This window comes from Erythrolamprus reginae, chromosome 1, assembly GCF_031021105.1.
Source record: "Erythrolamprus reginae isolate rEryReg1 chromosome 1, rEryReg1.hap1, whole genome shotgun sequence".
NCBI classification, from domain to species: Eukaryota; Metazoa; Chordata; class Lepidosauria; order Squamata; family Dipsadidae; genus Erythrolamprus; species Erythrolamprus reginae.
This window is the reverse complement of record NC_091950.1, coordinates 220,227,933-220,248,842: the sequence shown is the minus strand read 5'-3', so window position 1 is coordinate 220,248,842 and position 20,910 is coordinate 220,227,933. Positions and strand designations below refer to the sequence as shown.

Below are 20,910 nucleotides of genomic sequence, written 5' to 3'. Positions count from 1 at the left end.
GTCCCAACGAAAGGACTGTCGTCTAGAGTATGGCGTGGATCTACGGTCCTGCCTTCGGTTGGACCTGGGAAGGACCTTCCTCTTGTCCTTGTCCTCCACGAGGACTTTTTCTAGCAGGTCACCGAACAGGGTTGATCCTTAGAATGGACCGGATGCCAGCCGCCATTTAGATTTTAGATCCGCTTGCCAGTTCTTCAACCACAGGAGGCGGCGAGATGACAGTGTGGCTGCCATGCTCCTGGCGGAGAACTTGGCCGCGTGTAAGGTAGCGTCCGCGGAGAATTCTGTCGCCGCTCGCAGCTTACTTAGATCTTGGCAGAGACGTCCATCCTCCGGGCCGAGGCGTGACTGCATCTCCTGTATCCAGAGCAGTGAGGCTCGGTTAATGAACGAAGCTGCTGCCGCAGCTCGGAAACTCCAGCTTGACATCTGGTGCGTCTTGCGCAGCAATGTTTCTGTCCTCCTCTCTTCAGGTCTCAGGCTGTCGCCTGTCTCTGAAGGCACCAAGGCGCTTGATACGAGCGTCACGACAGGTTGATCGATTGGAGGGAATTCCAAGAGCTTCTCCACCTCCTCATCGAAGGTGTAGAACTTCCTTTCGATGTTGGTAGGCCCTTGGGCTGCTGCAGGATACTGCCAGGGTCTTTTGAGCCCTTTCACAAAAATGTCCGAGGCAGGAAAGTGGTCGGACTCGGGTTGAGGCTCCTGAAGGAGGGTGGTCGAGGTGTTTCCAGTCTCTGTGGCCTCTGTTGTCTTGGCTGAGCCGGGAAGGTTCATCACATGCTTGGCCTTACATAATAAGGGCCTAAAAAGTGTTGGTTTAAATAAACCCACCGTGGGTGGTTGTTCTGGCGCTGTCTCATCCTCTGAGAAGCCATATTCTGGGTCACTGCCTTCCAACTGATCCGGCTCTTCCAACAAGGACCCCAAGCCCGAGGGGGGCGGTGCCGACCATGAATCCTTTGCCAGTTGGGAATGCCTGCCATGCTGTTGTGCTCCCATGGCCATGTTTTGCGAATACGCATTGGCTATAATGTCCTGCAAATCTGGGGGCAAATTCTGCCACGCCCCAGGCTGTGATCTCCATCCAGCTGCTGTGGGGGTAAAGGTGGCAGATGGCCCCTGAGAGCTCCTCTCCAAAGGCCCCGCTGACCCTGGTCTGGCCCAGGAAGTGCTGGGGGAAGGCATGACTTGAGGCATGGGCAAAAACTGCCGGTCTGGGGACCAGTCCCCTTCATGATGGACCCCCATAGGCCCAAAGGTAGCTGGGGGTCACACAGGGTCTGATCCCTGTCGCTGTGCTGGAGGGAGCCCTGCTGGAGAAGATTGTAAGGCAGCTTCCAGCTTCTTTTCAAGCGCTTTGATGCGCTTTTCGGCTTCCTTGATAGAAGAGGTGGAAGCAGGAGAATGAGGGGCCTTTGGCTTCTCCTTTCCCTTCCCCTTGGGCTTGTCTTTTGGTGGCCTAGGGGAAGCGGGCTTATCGCTGACTTGGCGATCCTCCATAGTACTCACAGTGCCTGGTACCTCGCAAGCTCGTGGAGCCCAGTAATTAGATTTCTTTTCTCCGGTTGCCTTGTTTGCTGCCTCCTTCGAGTCATGCAAAATGGCGCCTCGGTGTGCCCGAGCCTGCGCCTGCGCCCTGGGCTTCCTGGCCCTTCGCGCTCTTTCCACCGTCGGGGGGGGGGAGGAGTGGCTTTTCGCGCCTAATGACGCGTTCTCCTCGTTTTCAGCCCCAACATGGCGGCGCCCGCGCCTCTGCGGCATCCGGGATGTTTTCCGGGTCGCTCCGGTCTCTGGAGCCAGGACCCGCTTCTCTCTGGCCTCCGCGGCTCTGTGAGAGGGGCCGCGGCTTTTTCGGTTGCTCGCGGCTCTCGGCGGCTGTTCCGGCGGCTCCTGTGGCCTCAGCGGCAGCCGCCGCACTGATCTCCTGATCAGCTGTGAGGCGGCTCCATGCCGGCCGATCCGGGACGCCTCCGAGCCTCCCAGTGGAGGGGCATTCCCCTCCACCTTCGGCTCGCAGCCCTGGTATGACCTCGAAGGTCAGGGACCCCAGATTGGCTGCTCCTCTGCGGGGTGTTCCCTCGGGGGGAATGCAAGACCCCTGAGGAGGATCATTGGGGGTGCTGCCCACGGAGGGCAGAGACCCCATCCTCCTGTTCCTCTTCTGTCTTCCAATCTGAAAGAAAAAGAAAACAGATTAAACAGGTTTATACATTTTATTCATTATTATTATTTCTTATTATTAATCATTTAACCCATTAAAGGTTCTCTGAACAAACTCAGCATGTCTCTACACTTAGACTGAGTTTTTAAAACTGGCTCATGGGGAGAGCAGAGGGGGCGGTGCTCAATTAATATGTAAAAATTAACTCAGTCTCTACCAATAGGATTGGAGTAATACCCATGTTGGACTCTCCTTCCAGATGCAATGGAGAAAACTTAATATCCAACTAAATATAAAAGAAGTTATAGGGAGGAGTGGGGGGCACCAGACAAAGGGGAGGGAGAGAAAGAGTTTAGCAATTCATTTGTATTAGATAAAAATAAAAGAAGCTTAAATAAGCAATTAGATCTTTTTTTAAGAATATTTTTGTTTGTTTGTTTGTCATGTTTGTTTGTTCGTTTATTTGTTACGCGCTGATTTAGCCTTGTATTAATATAAAACATATATTGTATGTAAATGTGTATATATATTTGTAATAATTTTTTTTAATAAAAAATAAATAAAAATAAAAGAAGCTAAAGGATAGGAAGGAAAAAAGAGTACTTAAAGTCAGTTTTCAATAATATCCAAAAGGGACTTTAATTGTGTGGTCTGAGTCTTTTTGAGGCTCAGTGAACAGGCGGGTAGCTACTGTATTGGTATTGAATGCTTCTTTGGACTACGTTTTTCTATATGTTATTCTCTATCAAAGGGAGATTTTCCTGTCCTCCTTTTTCTGTTCTCTTGAAGAGCTTTAGCTGTGCTGTTCAGGGAAATTATAATTTTCCTCATGTGCTGTAGCATAGCATTAATTTACTCTTTCAATATGAATAGCACTTGTAGCAGAAAGATAAACACATTTGCTAATCATGATGATATTTTCTTTGCTGATCCTGTGGTTTGCAATCTCCCCACTGAGCATTCTAGCCACAATGTTTTCCCCATATAACTTGCTCTGGTTTTAAATTTTCAGAAACCATATTTCTGAACTAGAACAAAAAAGATTAAAAAGAGAAGGGAGGAAAGAAATCCTCTCTCCTTTCCTCCCATAAAAAACTCCTTAATAATTCTTGTTGTTCACTTACTCACTGAGACTCTATAGAAACTGAATTTCTTGCACACCAGCAAGAGTAACACTCCAGTCAATCCATCAGTCAGTCAAGTAGGCGCACATGCACAAATGCACACACAAACAAATTGAAAATTTGTTTAAAAATACAATAAATATATAGGAACAACAGGCTTGCACACAATGCCCCACATCCCTGCCCTTCAAGCTGCATCACACACCTTTATATGTTCATGTAGTTGAGCTTCATGTTGACGGGAAAGTTGTTCATGCTGCCTCTGGAATTCTGCTATGAGGATCTGTCTCTGGATTTGTTGTTTTTGTTTGAGGGCTAACAATTCCTGTTGGAGCTGCTGTTCGCGTAATGTAGGTTCAGTCACTGATATGGAGAATTGATGATCCAAGTGAAAATCCATAGATGATACTTGCAAAGGTACTGTTGCAGACACATCAGCTACAAAACAGAAAAAGTTCATTCGCCTGCAATTATTATTCAGTAAGCTACAAAACGCCTTATGATTTATATGAAATAGTGTTAAGTCTGGAGTTTGAAAAAGTACAACAGTGTATAAATTTCAGACTAAAGCCTGTTTTCTGTCTTTTCCTCCTTCTTTTGTTATCAATCTTGATATTAAATTTTAATTTTATTTTAATTTATTTATTTATTTATTTATTATTCAGATTTGTATGCCGCCCCTCTCCGCAAACTCATCACTTCAATAAAATAATATTTATGCAATACAATTACAAATTATTAGTATTGTATTATTTATAAAGCTTAAAGTATTGAAAATAATTATATTAATATTAATCATATTTTGGAATGTCAATATTAAAACCATAACATTATTTAACTTTTTATCTAAAATTGAATGTAGCATTAAAAAAACCTGCTGTATTTCCCATAACAGTGATTGACAGAATTTTTTATCTGAAGTCTGTTTTTCTAATACTAAGTTTTTGTCAAGCATTATCTGCTCTGTCACCTAGTTACTTCTTCATTCTCAGCTTTTCAACAATCAAGAGAGGTGCGACTGGAATATCAGGGGTGGGAATATCAGGGTCTACAGATCACGAGACCCTGCTGTCACCCCCAAGATCATGCTGTGCAGGTGTTTTGAATGTAGACCACTTTTATTGGTAATTCATTCCCACATTTTCACAGATAGCATGGCTTATCACAAATCTGTTTTTAAAAAGGGGGAGGGGGTTAAAGCTGAGATCTAGTCAACTCTTCAATTGGAGTATCGAATGCCAAGCAGCTTTTGAAAAGCTAAAGATACAGCTTTAGGGTGATGTCACAATCAGGCGGCATGGAGAAACGGTGCCCATTTCCTTTGTTGAATTTTCCATGCCTGGAAGCCATAAAAGATTGGTTGAGACCCTGGAGAGGTCGGCCAAATAAAGGGGAGTCTTTAGAGGCAGTGGGAAGAGGGGTGATCTTTCCATCAGCAAGGGAGAAGACCCCCAAATCCAGTGGGAAGAGACCTCCCTCCCTATGGTCTGGTCCAGAGGTGTGACAGACTCAGAGGCAGAATGGAAGTGAAAAGAGTAAAATGTGTCAAAGTTTTAAAATTGGATTAGAAAAGACTCCAATTGACTATTTAAAGAAGATGGATCCTATAAAGAAATGTGAAGGGAGCCTCCGAGTGGACTAAGTGGTGACTCTGTGGTAGGAGTGGAAGGAGAGAAAGAAGAAAGGGAAGAAAAGGGAAAAAATCTCCGTGCTTTAGAAACATAGAAACATAGAAGATTGACAGCAGAAAAAGACCTCATGGTCCATCTAGCCTGCCCTTATACTATTTCCTGTATTTTATCTTAGGATGGATATATGTTTATACCAGGCATGTTTAAATTCAGTTACTGTGGATTTACCAACCACATCTGCTTTGTTCCAAGGATCTACTATTTCAGTAAAATAATATTTTCTCGTATTGCTTTTGATCTTTCCCTCAACTAACCTCAGATTATGTCCCCTTGTTCTTGTGTTCACTTTCCTGTTAAAAACACGTCCCTCCTGAACCTTATTTAACTCTTTAATATTTTTTAATGTTTCGATCATGTTCCCCCTTTTTCTTCTGTCCTCCAGACTATACAGATTGAGTTCATTAAGTCTTTCCTGATAAGTTTTATGCTTAAGACCTTCCACCATTCTTGTAGCCCGTCATTGGACCCATTAAATTTTCTCAATATCTTTTTGTAGGTGAGGTCTCCAGAACTGAACAGAGTATTCCAAATGTGGTCTCACCAGTGCTCTATATAGCGGGATCACAATCTCCCTCTTTCTGCTTGTTATACCTCGAGCTATGCAGCCAAGCATTCTACTTCCTTTTCCTACCGCCTGACTGCAACTGTTCACCCATTTTGAGACTGCCAGAAATCACTATCCCTAAATCCTTCTCTTCTGAAGTTTTTGCTAACACAGAACTGCCAATACAATACACAGATTGAGGATTCCTTTTCCCCAAATGCATTATTTTACATTTGGAAACATTAAACTGCAGTTTCCATTGCTTTGACCATTTATCTAATAAAGCTAAATCATTTGCCATATTACAGACGCCTCCAGGAATATCAACCCTATTGCACAGTTTAGTCATCAGCAAATAGGCAAACCTTCCCTACCAAACCTTCCCCTATGTCACTCACAAACATATTAAAAAGAATAGGACCCAGAACAGACCCTTGTGGCACACCACTTGTAACCAGTCTCTGCTCAGAATACTCGCCATTAACAATAACTCTCTGATGTCTACGCTTCAGCCAGCTGCAAATCCATTGAACTATCCAGGGATTAAGTCCAATCTTCACTAATTTATCTATCAGCTCTTTATGTGGAACCGTATCAAAGTCCAGATAGGCAATATCCACAGCACCACGTTCATCCAACACCTTTTGTGACATAGTCAAAGAAATCAATGAGATTAGTCTGACATGATTTGCCTTCAGTAAAGCCATACTGATTTGGGTCCAATAAGTTATTGGCTTTTAGGTGCTGATTTATCCCCTTTTTTATTAGAGTTTCCATCATTTTAACTACAACTGATGTCAAGCTAACTGGCCTGTAGTTACCAGCTTCTTCTCTACTGCCCTTCTTGTGGACAGGCACAACACTGGCCATTCTCCAGTCCTCTGGAACATCTCCTGTTAACAGGGATTGGTTAATCAAATCAGTCAGGGGGGTAACAATGACAAATCTGAGTTCTTTAAAAACTATGGGTTGGATGCCATCTGGACCCATTGCCCTATTTATCTTTAATCGTTTGAGTTCTTCTAAGACATCGGCCTCTAAGATCACTGGAGCTGAATCCCTACAGCTGGAAGCAATGCTATATCCATCTATCGTATATTGTAAGGTGTCTTTGAGAAAACTAAACAGAAATAGCTATTGAAATGGCCAGTGACCTCCTTATTCCCATCAATGTATGTATTATTCCCAGTACTAAGCTTCGTGATGCTGCAGTTTTTCTTCTTCCTATCACTAATATATCTGAATAAGGTTTTATCCCCCTTCTTTACAGATTTTGCAATTTCTTCCTCTTTTGAGGCTTTAGCAGCATATATTATCTGTTTCGCTTCCTTCGTTCTCATTTTATATACCTCTCTGTCAGCTATACTTCCAGACTCTTTATACCTCCTATAGGCAGCCTTTTTTCATTGACTATAGCCCTTACACATTATTGCTAAACTATAGCAGTTTCTTTCTTCTTCCTTTTACCTTTAGTTATTTGCCTTACATACAGTCCAGTGGCTTTTAAGATGGCCTTTTTTAATATAGTCCACTGGGTGCTAACTCCTGCCATTTTATCCCTCCCCTTTAATTCATTATTTAAATATTCCCCCATTGCATTAAAAAATGTTTTTCTGAAATCCAATACTTTGGTTGCAGTATAGGATTGCTCACAATCATTTTTTACATCAAACCACAAACACAGGTGGTCACTGCAACTTAAATTTTCTCCCACCTTAATCTCTGAAACCCAATTCCCATTCATAAAACTAAATCTATTATTATTATTATTATTATTATTATTATTATTATTATTATTAATTAGATTTGTATGCCACCCCTCTCCATAGACTCTAGAATATTCTAGAATCTAAATCTAGAATATTCTCCCCGCTAGTCGGTGTCTTAACCAGCTGTGCCAGAGCTGCTCCTGTGTAAGGCTTCTACTATATTCTTACTTTTGCATGTAAGGGCACTGAGGATATTCCAGTCAACATCAGGCATGTTGAAATGACCCATAACCACAATATCTCCCTTTACTGCCATTTGGGTAATTTCATCCACCATCTTGTTGTCATATTCCTCAGATTGCCCTGGAGGCCTATAGATCACCCCAATTCTAATGGGGTTTGTATGTGAGTCTCCAGAGAGTCTCCAGATCATTACATGTATTTTGAATTAGTGTTGCTTTTAGACTTTACTTAACATAAATGGCTACTCCACCTCCCCTTCTCTCTACTCTATCCTTCCTATACAATGTATCCTGGTATGGATATTTCCCATTCATTAGAATCCTTAAACCATGTCTCAGTTATGGCAACCAGATCCAAATTATCTCTAGATATTATGGCCAGTAACTCACAGAGCTTGTTGCTCAAGCTTCGAGCATCCGTGCACATTACCTGAAGAATATTATTATCATTATTAGTTTTCCCCTTATCATCAACAACTCAGGGACCACCTTCTGCTGCACGAATCCCAGCAACCAGTTAGGTCCCACAGAGTTGGCCTTCTCCAGGTCCCGTCGACTAAACAATGTCATCTGGCGGGACCCAGGGGAAGAGCCTTCTCTGTGGCGGCCCCAACCCTCTGGAACCAGCTCCCTCTGGAGATTAGGATTGCCCCAACCCTCCTTGCCTTTCGTAAACCCCTTAAGACCCACCTCTGCCGTCATGCATGGGGGAACTGAGACATCTTTCCTAGGCCTATATAGTTTATGTATGGTATGTTGTGTGTATGTTTTTTAAATTATGGATTTTTAGTTTTTTAAATACTAGATTTGTATTTTACATTGTTTTCTACTATTGCTGTGAACCGCCCCGAGTCTATGGAGAGGGGCAGCATACAAATTTAATAAACTAACTAACTAACTAACTAACTAACTAACTAACTAACTAACTAACTAACTACATCTATTTTATTTACAGCTCCCTTTTCATAAACTTCAAGAAACTGATTTATCCTCATTGGTCGGGGACAGAAATCATCCACATCAGTTACATTTCTGTCCCCTTTACCTAGTTTAAATGCCCGTCCAAAAAAGTTCTGAACTCCTCACCGAGCACCTGGGTTCCTCTGTATGATGGGTACCTGGGTACCTCTGCATAAACAACTCCCTACTGCATAAACAACCACCTACTGACATCATGACTTACATAGCCAAAACCTTCAGCTTTACACCACTGCCTTAACCACACATTAAACTCTGTGATGCAAATTGTTTTATCCTCCTGACCACAAACCGGTAACACCTCTGAGAAAGTCACTGAATCAGTTATTCTGCCCAGCTCCACGCTAAGACATTGGAAATCTTTTTTTACTGCATTAACATTTCTATGGGACAAATAATTTGTGCCAAGATGCACCACCACATCAACCTTATTACCTTTACTCACAGCCTTGACAATATTTGTAATCCGCCTCCTGTCCCTGCTGGCAGTGGCCCTTGGGAGACACCTCATCAGATTCACCACATCCTTACTCTGTCCCAAATCAACACCTCTAACAGTTGAGTCACCCAAAAGAAAATGTGTCCTCTTTTTATTTCTACTAACTGCATTTGATGGTTTGGTGACACTATGCACCTCACTTACAACAACTTTTAAAATATCTGGGTAAATGGCTGACAGCAAAATGTACCACTCTAAAGGAAAATAACTGTAACAAATTGCTTAAACAAATACAAAAGGGTTTGGAAAACTAGACTAAATTACAAATATCATTAATTGGCAGAATTTCAATGATCCACATGAATATACTTCCCAAACTATTATACTTATTTCAAACAATACTGGTAAAATTAGATAATTTTTTTAATCAATTGAACAAAATGATATGGGCAGGGGGGGGGAGCATGTATAAAACTAAAATTATTGCAAGATAGCAGGGAGAAAGGAGAATTTGGTCCCCCAGATTGGGAGTTATACTATCAAGCTGCAGCCATGACGTGGGTTAAAGATTGGATGCAACTGAAAAAGAAAAGAATATTAGGGATTAAAGGACACGATCTTCAAATTGGATGGCCGGCCTTCCTTTGGGAAGGGAAAAGTAAATGCCAAATGTATTTTCAAAGACATTTCTTAAGAATCTTTCTGTTATCCACCTGGGAAAAAATAAAAAGGAATCACTATATGAAAATCCCAATTTGGTTATCGACCATGGAAACAATGACCTATCCAAACATAACAGATTTTTAAAAAAAATATTTTTATTAAATTTTTTGAAAACAAAAACAACAGAACAAAAAAAAGAAAAACAATATGTAACAAAAACATCAAACGTGAAAGACATATTTACAATTACATTTCTGTATCTTTGGTTTCTCCATTTTTCTTTAAATTTACAGTAATTCCATTTCCTTTTTTCCATCAATCCAGTTATAAAATTTACCCCACACAATATAGTATTCTTTATCCTGTTTATTGACTCTAAAGTAAGTTTACTCCATTTTGCACATTGCAATATTTTCCTAATTAGTAAATTCTTCCATTTTATTAAATATTAATTAGCCTTTTTGTGTTGACCTCTAATTATTCCCAATAGATAAGTCTCAGGTTTTAGTTCAAATTAATATTTTTTGAGTCATAATCCAACTTTTTTTTGTTTCTGGGCATGTCCACCACAAATGGTAGTAAGTACCAGGTAATGATTTGCATTTCCAACATTCACTTTTTAATTTTGGGCAGATTTTCGCTAGACTTGCCGGGGTGTAATGCCACCGGTAAAACATCTTCTATAAATTCTCTCTGTATGGTACTCTCTGTAATTATCTTCCCAAATCTTTTCCCAATCCTCTAGTTGAATAGTGTTAGCCAAAGTTGGTCATCCAGGCAATCAGATTTTCCTTAACCACTTCTTCTATATGTTCATATAGTTATTCATTTTTGTTATAAATTGTTTTTCTGGTCTTAATAAAATTTTGTCTATTATGTTTATTTTTTTACTAATTCCAAATTCTAATAGATCTTTTCTGTATCTACTGTGTGTTCTGATTCTGGCTGGAAATCCACAAATTTTTCCCAAGACTCTGATATTCAAAACATTAAATGTTTTATTTTTCTCTTTAGCAGTTCAAAAAACACACACACACTGTTCTTCTTCATACTAAACAAAACGGCAGGCAAAGCATGGGAGGGAAAATCCTCTTGCAGCAAAGTTGAGAGTTTTACAACCTCTATAAATTTCCCATTCAAATTAACAGCAAGGCAGGAGCTATAAATTCTGCTTTAAAGCTGACAGCTTACCAGAAACTTGAAACTAATAGTGGCTTTGCTTCTGTCTCAATTACAGGTTCTTTCATGTTGTATTTTAGGCTTTCTTTTCAGGAGACTAAATAAAAAACACCATGATTTATTGGCAAACTGTTTGCATACAAAGCTTTGCTTTTCTGGTATTGTTGGAAAGGATGTGTCCAAAACATAGATCTAATAACTACAGAATTCAAAACCTTTTACCTTGAACTTCTTCCCTGTGTCTTGCTAATCTTCTATATCTTGGATTAACCCATTCACTGTTTGATAATTCACTGTCTGACAAGGAACTACTTTCCAAACTAACTTCAGCCCCCTGGGGCTGTTCTGACCCACTGTCTGTTTCGCTCCCGTCTCCTCTGTCATCTGTTACCCTCTGTAACCCAGGATAAACTAAGGTCTCTATTTCTTCGTCTTCAGAATCTGACATTTCCTGAGGATGACAAAGATCACTCACAACACTTTGTATCCGGTAATATACAAACCAATCAAATTCCTTCCCTTCATTTCTAAGTTTCTTCCTGGTTTTGAAATGTCCTGTACTGTCTAATAATTCTTCATAGGTTAGGATTTGTTTCTATCTATTGTATTAGGATGTATCTGAGCTTCTGAAGTAGATAACCATCTAGGTCAGTGATGGCAAACCTTTCTTATCTTGGGTGCTGAAAGAGTGTGTGAGTGTGCTATCACTCATGCGCGAGTGCCCACACTCATAATTCAATGCCTGAGGAGGGCAAAAACAGCTCCCTTCAACTCCCGGAGGCCTTCTGAAGATGAAACATGACCCAGTAGGCTCATGTTTCACCTCCCCAGGCTCCAAAGGCTTCCCTGGAGCCAGGGGAGGATAAAAACGCCCTCCTCCATCCCCATGGAGGCTCTCTGGAAGCCAAAAATGCACTCCCAGAGCCTCTGTGTGAGCCAAAAATTAGCTAGCCAGCACATACATGTACATTGGAGCTGAGCTAGGGCAACGGCTTGCGTGCCAGTAGATATGGCTTTGTGTTCCACCCATGCCATAGGTTCGCCATAACAGATCTAGGTATTTCTACAAAATATTTTTTCCTTTTTTTCCTCCAGTTTTCTAGTAATATTTGTCATATGGCATGTGATTGAAATTCTGAATGTTTAGTGTTTGTTTTTTCCAATAAGTGTGCAGGCCATCCCTCTTGTATGTTATGCCCCTCTAGCATAAGAATTCTTTCATTATTTAAAGTGATCCATTTTTTTTGTCCATAACAGGTTTAAATAAAATGGTAAGTTACGCAGTGCTACTGAATGAAAAACGTGAATTAAAATTGGTATAAGATCTAAAGAAACAGGAAATTGTAACTGAGTGGTGACCATACCTATAAATTAAAACAAGATTTAAGAAAGATAAGAAGAAGTTCGGCATTTATGAAAAACAATTAGAATTAGGGTTACCATTCCATATATTTATTTCTTTTGCAAAATAGGATTAGATAAAATGATAGAAATAATCAAAAGGAAAATATATGTGGACAAACTAGAATCTATAATAATTTGCAGTGAGAATATTGTGAAAGAAAGTAAACTTTCTTTCAACTTTGTTAACTAGCTGCAAACAAACAAATAAGAAAATGCAATATTTTCCCTCTTACCAGAACTTGTAATATGATTTACTCCAGATGTGTTTAGCAATTCTACAGGCTGATCTCTGCTAGAAAGTCCACCTGAAAAAAGAAAGAATCCAGATAATGTTTGCAGTCAATTATAAGTTTACTTAGAGGTTTGATGTATCAACTGATTGAAAAATTAAAAAAGAGCAAAAAGAAAAAATAAGTTCTACTTACAAACACCTCTACTGACAAACTTTTCGAGATACAAACCCGGTGTTTAAGACTTTTTTGCATCTACTTCCAAATCATTTTCCACTTATGAACCTGAGCCCATGCGTGTGTGCTCTCTTACTGTGCATGCGCTCTCTTACTGCTGCAGGGATTCCCCTGCCTTGTGACTGCTGCCAGCATTTCCCCTTTGCTTGCTGCCGCCGCCGGGATTCCCAACCTCCGGACTGCCAACACTGACTGTTGCTGGGCGAAGCACCTGGGATTTCCCCTTTGCTTGCGGCAGCAGAGCAGAGGCGGGGAATCCTGGCAATGGCAAGGACTGGCGCTTCGGCCTCAAACAAGGCTCCCTGGCTCTCACTCCGGGCCTGGCACCCGCTTCCTCCAGGAGAGTCCCTTCAAGGTGCCCAATGAAGTGGGCTTTAATTCCTCCTACCTTTCATCTCCGTGGACCCTTCCCAACACCACCCTGCCAACTGCCGAAGAAGAAGAAGAGAGCGGAAAAGTTGTGAGGGTCAGCAGAAGGGCCCGTGAGGAACTAAAAGGACGCCTGTGAAGCAGAGTGGAGAGAGCCAGACAGAAGAGGAGGAAGGCGTAAGGCAGGATTTCTCTCCAAAGTTGTGGGAAGGTGACGCCCAGCCCTTGCTCCCAAAGGCCAGGCCGCAAACTAAATGTTGGAGTCGACTCCGAAAAAGGAGGATGTCTGCTTGGCCAGCTGCTCCTGGGGAAATTGAGCGTGGAAGTCTTGAACAAGCACAGGGGCATCCACCAAAGCAGCCTCCACCCATGAACAAGTGTCCGGGTCGTCGTCCACCCATTGCACCAGGTACTGTAAACAGTCCTGCACCTGTCGAGAATCCCGAATGGCATGAAACGGGGCATCAGGGAGATAATCACGAACACAGGGGGCAGGCAACACAGGAACCGGGGGACGAAGCGGGCAGTCTGGACGAACAGGAACCAAGAGGGAGCAATGAAAGACAGGGTGCACCTTCAAGTTTGCCGGCAAGGTGAGACGGTAGGCCACCGGATTGATTACGTGCTCGATCGGAAAGGGGCCCAGTAAACGAGGATACAATTTCCGGCGTGGCAGTTCTGAGGCAATGTGCTTGGTGGAGAGCCATACGCGATCCCCCACAACCAGGGGGGTACGTCTCTCCGGGATCAGTCAGCCACTCTTTTATAATCGTCCTTAGCCTTTATTAGGTAGCGCTTCACCATTTCATGGACTGCATGCAGCTCACTCAGGAAATCCTCTGCCACAGGCACCGTGGAATCCAAAAGGATCAAAGGAAACAACCGGGGGTGAAAACCGTAGTTCGCGTAGAACGGCGTAAGTCGGATGGACAAATGCCGGGAATTATTGAAGGCGAACTCTGCCACTGAGAGGAACCGAGACCAATCCGACTGTCAATCAGCAACAAAACAACGGAGGTATTGTTCCAAAATACCGATGGTTTTCTCTGTGCCGCCATCTGTCTGCGGGTGTTGGGTTGAGGCAAGACACACTTGCACTTGCAAGGCCTCCATCAGCTCCTTCCAAAACCTAGCCGTGAATTGCGGTCCCCGATCTGACACAACCCGATCGGGGAGCCCATGGAGCCGGAAAATGTGTTGGACAAACAATTGGGCTGTGAGCTGCGCTGTGGGCACATGGCGACAGGGTATAAAATGCACCATTTTGGTTAACATGTCCACCACCACCATCACCGTGGTGAACCGGGAGAAGGAAGGCAAATGAGTAACAAAGTCCATCGAGACCACGCCCCACGGCCTCGTAGGTGTTGGCATGGGCTGCAGTAGGCCTGGCGGGGCCCCAGTAGCGGCTTTGGCCATTTGGCATTGAACACACGTGCCAACATAGGACTGCACATCATCGTGAAGGCGCGGCCACCAAAAAGTCCGGGAGACCAAATCGAAGGTTTTAAACAGGCCAAAGTGACCCGCCACTGGATTATCGTGGCACTGAGTCATGATGACCCCACAGAGTGGTCCGGCTGGAACATAGCACTGCCCCCTATACCGCAGGAGGCCATCCTCAACAGTCCAGGGGGTCCCCGGCCGTACGTCCCGCACCCTCTGAGCCACATACCCATCCCCCTGTTGTGCTTCCCGCAGACGTTGGCGCAAGTCGAGGGGGACGTGGATTGCAGCGAAGGCTGCCGACGGCAGAATCGTCTGTAGTGGGGCCGGCTCCTTCGGGTACGTGTACTCGGGTTTCCGGGACAACGCGTCCGCCCGAGGGTTCTGAGCACTGGGGGTGTATCAGTTGCGAAAGTGAAACCGGGCGAAAAAGAAAGACCAGCGTATCTGCCGCTGGTTCAACTTACGGGCTGTCTGTAAGTACTCCAAATTGCGGTGATCCGTCCGCACTTCGACTTGATGTTGGGCACCCTCAAGGTGATGCCGCCACGTTTCGAAAGCCGCCTTGATCGCTAACAGCTTCTTCTCCCAGATGGTGTAATTGCGCTCTGAAGACGTGAGTTTGCGGGAGAAATACGCACATGGGAACAAAGTGACCTCTGGTGGGCGGGCTTGCAACAGCATGGCACCCACCGCCACATCCGAAGCATCTGTCTCGACGACAAACGGTCGAGCGGGATCAAGATGGTGTAACAAAGGCTCCCACATGAATGCGTCCTTGAGCAAGTCAAAAGCCCGCTGCTCCTCCTCACCCCAACAGAACGGGACGTGCTTTTGCAGTAAGCGAGTGAGGGGCGCAGTCAACAGAGCATAGACGGGGATAAAAGTATGATAATAATTAGCAAACCCCAACAACCGTTGTACGTCCTTGACTTTGCGTGGGGGTTGCCAGGTCTGGAGTGCGTGTACTTTGCCCAGGTCCATGGAGATGCCACCTGGAGAGAGTATATGTCCCAGGAACTCGATCGTTGTCTGAAAAAACTGGCACTTCTCCAGTTTGGCATAGAGGCTCTGCTCTCTCAAGCGGTGCAGAACCCGGCGCAAGTGGTTCAAGTGACTGGCCTGGGTCGGAGAATACACCAAGATATTGTCTAAGAAGATCACCACAAACTGATCCAACATATCCCGAAAAACATCGTTCATGAGATGTTGGAAAACGGCAGGAGCATTCGTTAATCCAAAGGGCATCACTGTGTATTCGAAATGTCCATAACGGGTGGCAAACGCCGTTTTCCATTCATCTCCTGGCCGTATCCGCACCAAATTATAAGCACTGCACAAGTCAATCTTGGAAAACACGGTGGCCGTGCGCAATCTGTCCATCAGTTCCGGGATCAGCAGCAAGGGATACCGGTTGTGCACCGTGATGGCATTCAGGCGCCGGTAATCACAACAAAGACGAAGATCTCCCCTTTTTTTTTCACGAAAAGGACAAGGGCTGACAAGGGCGAGGTCGACGGCCGGATGAAGCCCTTGGCGAGGTTTTTCTCGATGAACTCTTTGAGGGCCACAAGCTCCGGTTCGGACATCGAATACAACCGTCCAGCCGGGAGCTTGGCACCTGGAAACAACTCGATGGCACAGTCATAGGGTCTATGCAGCGGCATCCGGTCTGCCTCTTTCTCATTGAAGACATCCATAAATTCCGCAAGGCACTTGGCTAGCAGGGCCGCGGGAACTACGGGTCCATGAGCTGCACACACATGTCTATGATGTTCCACACACAGCAAACCGGGAAAGGTGACAAGGTTCTGGGACCACACCACCTGGGGATCATGAGCCTGTAGCAAGGACAATCCTAAAACAAGGGGGAAATGGAGACCCCTCATAACGTACAACTGGAGAGTCTCTTTGTGTGTTCCGATGCACATCCGCACCGGCAGAGTCCGAAAATGAATGGGGCCAGATAACAAAACCCTCCCATCGATAGTTTCCACAGTCAACGGGGGGTCCACAGGACAAAGAGGCAGGGAATGTCGCCGGGCGAACATCTCATCGATGAAATTCGTGGTTGCCCCCGAATCCAGAAGAGCAAGAGCCGGAATAAGTCCAGGACAGTGAGCAATAATCAGGTGAGCCGAAATCATAAGGTGATGAAACAGTCCGGAGTCATGAGCCGTAGAATCTTGTGAGGGTTGCATCCCAGCCCGACCTAATGATGCCACCAAGCCGGGCTGCCCTCGTTTCCCGACGGCGCTGTTGCCTGCAAAATCACGGGCCTGGTCTCCGCCATTGTCGTATCCATAACAGGGACAGGACCACAGGTAGCCGTCTCCGGACGCTGGCCAACCGTACCCAGGGAGACTGCAGGAGAGCTGGGAGAAACCGGGACAGTGGCAGCAACGGTCCTCCGCCGTACGTTCGGACAAACATTGGCAAAATGCCCCAAGCCCACACAATAGAAGCACAGTCCAGCAGCACGACGGCGAGCCCTCTCCTCTGGAGTCTGACGGAGTCTCACGAAACTGACCTCCATGGGCTCTCCAGCGGAAACACGCTGTGTCATGCGAGGCGGCGACACTGGCAGGAAACGACGAGGCGCAGAAACCGGAGTCGAGACAGGCACAGTCAACACCCCCCCCCCCCGCCGCCTTGGAGCAGATGTCGTTGTGGCACCAGAAACACGGGGAGAGGACCGTCCAGACCAACGAACCTCCCACGCCAACAACCTGGCCTCAATAGCCAAGCAGTGCTGTTCCAACTTGGCCAAAGTACCTGGCAAGGCCTCGGGCACCAATTCATCGAGCATAGTCTCGGAAAGGCCGTCCTGGAACGCCTCCAGCAAAGCAGCCTCATTCCACAACACCTGTCGGCTTAGCGTACGAAAGTCACTGAGGTACTCCACCAGGGGGCATGAGCCTTGTCTCAGCTGCTTGAGCGCTCTCGTGGCCGTCTGTTCCCTCACCGGATCCGAAAACTGCTGTCTCAGGTGTGCACAGAACACGTCATACTGCTGCAGGAGAGGGTCGTCTCGGTCCAACAAAGGAGACACCCACGAAGCAGCGGGACCGGCCAGAAGGCTACACAGGAACGCCACTTTGTCCTCCTCGCCAGGGAAATGCACCCGCTGGGCATTGATGAATAATTGCACCTGGCTGAGGAAAGCCGGGAACACTCTCCGATCGCCCCAAAACTTTTCGGGCATGGCCACAAAACATTTCCTCCTCGGGAGAGGCACTGGAGGAGGAGCCACACCTGGGGTGGGGCCGCCTGCTGGATCAGCACATTCACTTGGTCCTGCAATGACCCCACCTTTTGAGTCAGAGTATGGATCTCCAACCACAAAGCTTCAAAAACAGCCTGCATCTCAGCCATCATTTCAGCCATGGTATTTTTCAAACAGGCAGGAAAGCACAAAAAGCAAAAAAGAGCAGCAAAAATGAGGAAGAAACAAGCCAAAACAAACCACCCCAAACTGGAACGCTGTGTGTCTGACGGGGTGGCTGATTATTCTGTTCTGCCTGACCGGCCTCAAGCAATGATTAACGGTCCAGAAAAGAAGGTCAGACACACACGTGGATAGTTAGTCAGCAAACTTGTATTAAACAGTAAAGAAAAAAGTCTAAAGCAAATGGTCCTTACTTTCAGGAGAAACAAAGAGGATTCGTTGCAAATTCAGTCAGCTACAAAGTTCAGTGAAAAGCCAACAAATACAAAAATCACGGAGCATAAATAGCCCAAGAGTCTCTGAATATTCACAGCACAAAAGCAGCAGCTTGTCCCAGAGTGTTCAACTCCCACAATGCTGAGTTGCAATCCAAGAGCAGGAACTTCAAAGCAGGAACAAACGACGCCACACAAACCACCCAGATAATCAGCCACAGTTTGCCTTGGCCCCGTTCCCTTTTTATGCTGTTAGCCCTCATTAACGGAACCACACCCAGCCCAGGTGTGCTTATCCTACTTCTTAAAGCGATCCCTTCTTTGCAAGGCCCTACGGTTGCATAAATTGATGTATTGTCCTGCAGATGAGCTGAGAGAGGATAAACTATCTGACGAATTGCCAGCCCATTCCCCTGAACTGTCTGCCAATTCTTCCTGGCTCTCTGCCCCATTTTCCTGACTGACGGCTACATCTTCCTGGCTGTCAGCCCCATCTTCCTTACTGTCTGCTGCATCATCCTGGCTGTCAGCCAGGCTTTCACAGTCACTGTGTGCCGCTTCTCCCCCATCTGTGGGGGCAACAGCTGGCCCAGGCCCAAACACAACACCTTGGTGGTTTTTTTGTCTGTTGCTGCAAGATTCCCCAGGCGGCAAGCAAGGCTCGATGTCCTGACTCCTGAGGAGCTTGTTTGCCCGTCTTCCCAGTCCTGAAATTGCCTTGCAAGGAAAGGAGGCAATAACGTCCCTGTGAGTGAAGGTGGAAGGAGAAAGTCCCTTCTGGACAGGAAGCACTAGACGATGCCCAGGGCGGAATATCAAGATGGCTTGTGTCTCAGTGGAAAAAGATTCCTCCGTGGGGTTTTAACAGAGATGTTAATGAATGGTCCACTGGCTCTTACAAGGGCGCTTTTTCTGCTTTAAAAATAACAAGTTGGTTTGTTTCCAACAAACGGAACCTCGCAGTTTCAAAATGTCTTTTTTCTTTCCCTCTCTTTTCCTTTGCGCCACTCAGACAGAGGCTTTCCAAGGGCTTTTTAAAAAAAGCTTTAACATCTCTGTTCTCCTAAGGTCGGGATTGGAGGAGAGGAACGGCACCAAAGTCACAGGCGAGAGATTCTTATTACAAAGTAGCTTGTCTCCCTCAGATAGGGTCCGCAACTTGGGTGTCCCCCTGGATTCACAGCTGAGTTTTAACCATCACCTTTCAGCTGTGGCCAGGAGGACCTTTGCCCAGGTTCACCTGGTTCACCAGTTGCGGCCCTACTTGGACCAGGAGGCTCTCCGTACAGTCACTCAGGCCCTCATCACCTCCCGCCTTGATTATTGCAATGCGGGCTACATGGGACTATCCTTAAAAAGTATTAGGAGACTGCAAATAGTCCAGAATGCAGCCGTGAGAGCTTTCATGGGTGTGCCTCGGTACACCCATATATCACCTTTGCTCCGCGAGCTGCACTGGCTTTCTATTAGTCTCCGGGCACAATTCAAGGTGTTGGCTATTACCTATAAAGCCCTACATGGCTCAGGGCCAGACTATTTACGGGACCGTCTCTTGCCACATACCTCCCAGAGACCAATAAGAGCTCACAGAGTTGGCCTCCTCCAGGTCCCATCAATTAAGCAATGGTGGTCGGTGGGACCATGGGGGAGGGCTTTCTCGGTGGCTGCCCAGGCTGAATGGAACCAACCACTGGCCAGTGTCTGTACTGTTTGTTTGTTTGTTTGTTTGTTTGTTTGTTTGTTTGTTTGTTTATTAAATTTGTATGCCGCCCCTCTCCGTAGACTGGCCTTTTGTAAGACCACAAAGACCTGGCTCTGCCGATAGGCCTAGGGGACCATAAATTTACATCTTTGATGGCCAACTGTATGAATGGTGTGTATGTATATGATTGTGATTGTCCTTTTTATAATAATTTTTTTCATGGGGTTTCAGTTTTAGATAATGTTTTAGTCTTAGATAATGTTCGACTTCTTTCTATCCTTTTATATCTATTTATATTGGATTTATATTGTTGTAAGCCACCCTGAGTCTTTCGGGATTGGGCGGCAGAGAAGTCAAACAAACAAACAAACAAATTTACTTGGAGATTTCTTGCAGCCGTTTTGATGTACCAAGGAAATGTGATGTACAGAGCAGGTACATGTAAGGAGGGAACAGTTCTGCTGCAACAATTGGGCATAGAGTTTGAAGAACAGAGACCAAAGAGAAGGCGGAGATTTAAGTGGAGGAGCATCTGGAGGTACAGAAGGTAGGGCTGATACAGGTATCAGGTACAGGTATGAGGTCAGAGGCAGTCCTGTAAATATTACTGAATCCTGACTGTTGAGGGCCTAGATAATCGGCTTCTTCCAAGGACCGCTGGAGCGACACTACTTTCTCAACAACCTTCCCCATAAAGGGAAGGTTGGAGACTGGATGATAGTTGTTAAGTATGGCTGTGTCCAGGGAAGGCTTCTTGATGAGGGGGCGCACAAGTGCCTCCTTGTAGGGAGCCGGAAAGTACCCCCTTCTCAGAGAAGTGTTGACAATCTCATCAGAAACTTCATCAGGTGTCACCAGGTCAAACTCCTCCCAGACAGATGGACAAGGACGGGCCCTAGACACCTCGACTGACTCGTTGTCAGCCAACACTGCTACCTAATCAAAGTCAAGGTCCATCTGGATCTGAGTGATTTTATCAGCGAAAAATGTATTAAAATCCTCGGCACTGCTCTGCAAGGGCTCCCCAACTCCCCCAATTAAGAAGGGAGCGAGTCATCCTAAACAGAGCGCCCGGGCGAGATTCCGCTGATGCAATCAAGGCGGCATGATACATGCATCTTGTTGC

The 20,910-nt window shown here is 45.3% G+C and overlaps 1 protein-coding gene across 6 annotated transcripts in view; it reads right to left on the bottom strand.

Moving 5' to 3' along the window:
* The window catches only part of LOC139156524 (histone deacetylase 4), an 815,291-nt gene that overhangs the window by 504,492 nt on the left and 289,889 nt on the right, over positions 1–20,910 (bottom strand). For 5 of the 6 annotated variants that reach the window (XR_011557327.1, XM_070732257.1, XM_070732259.1 and 2 more), the window contains exons 3-4: positions 12,371–12,442; positions 3,494–3,726 (exon numbers count right to left, since the gene is read on the bottom strand). Coding sequence is in view for 5 of the 6 variants with exons in the window: in XM_070732257.1 (XP_070588358.1) it covers positions 3,494–3,726; positions 12,371–12,442 (305 nt within the window). In the remaining variant the exon portion in view is untranslated. Of the gene's footprint in view, positions 1–3,493; positions 3,727–10,745; positions 10,831–12,370; positions 12,447–20,910 lie in introns of those variants that run through there. The other variant, XM_070732260.1, reaches the window with a different exon arrangement.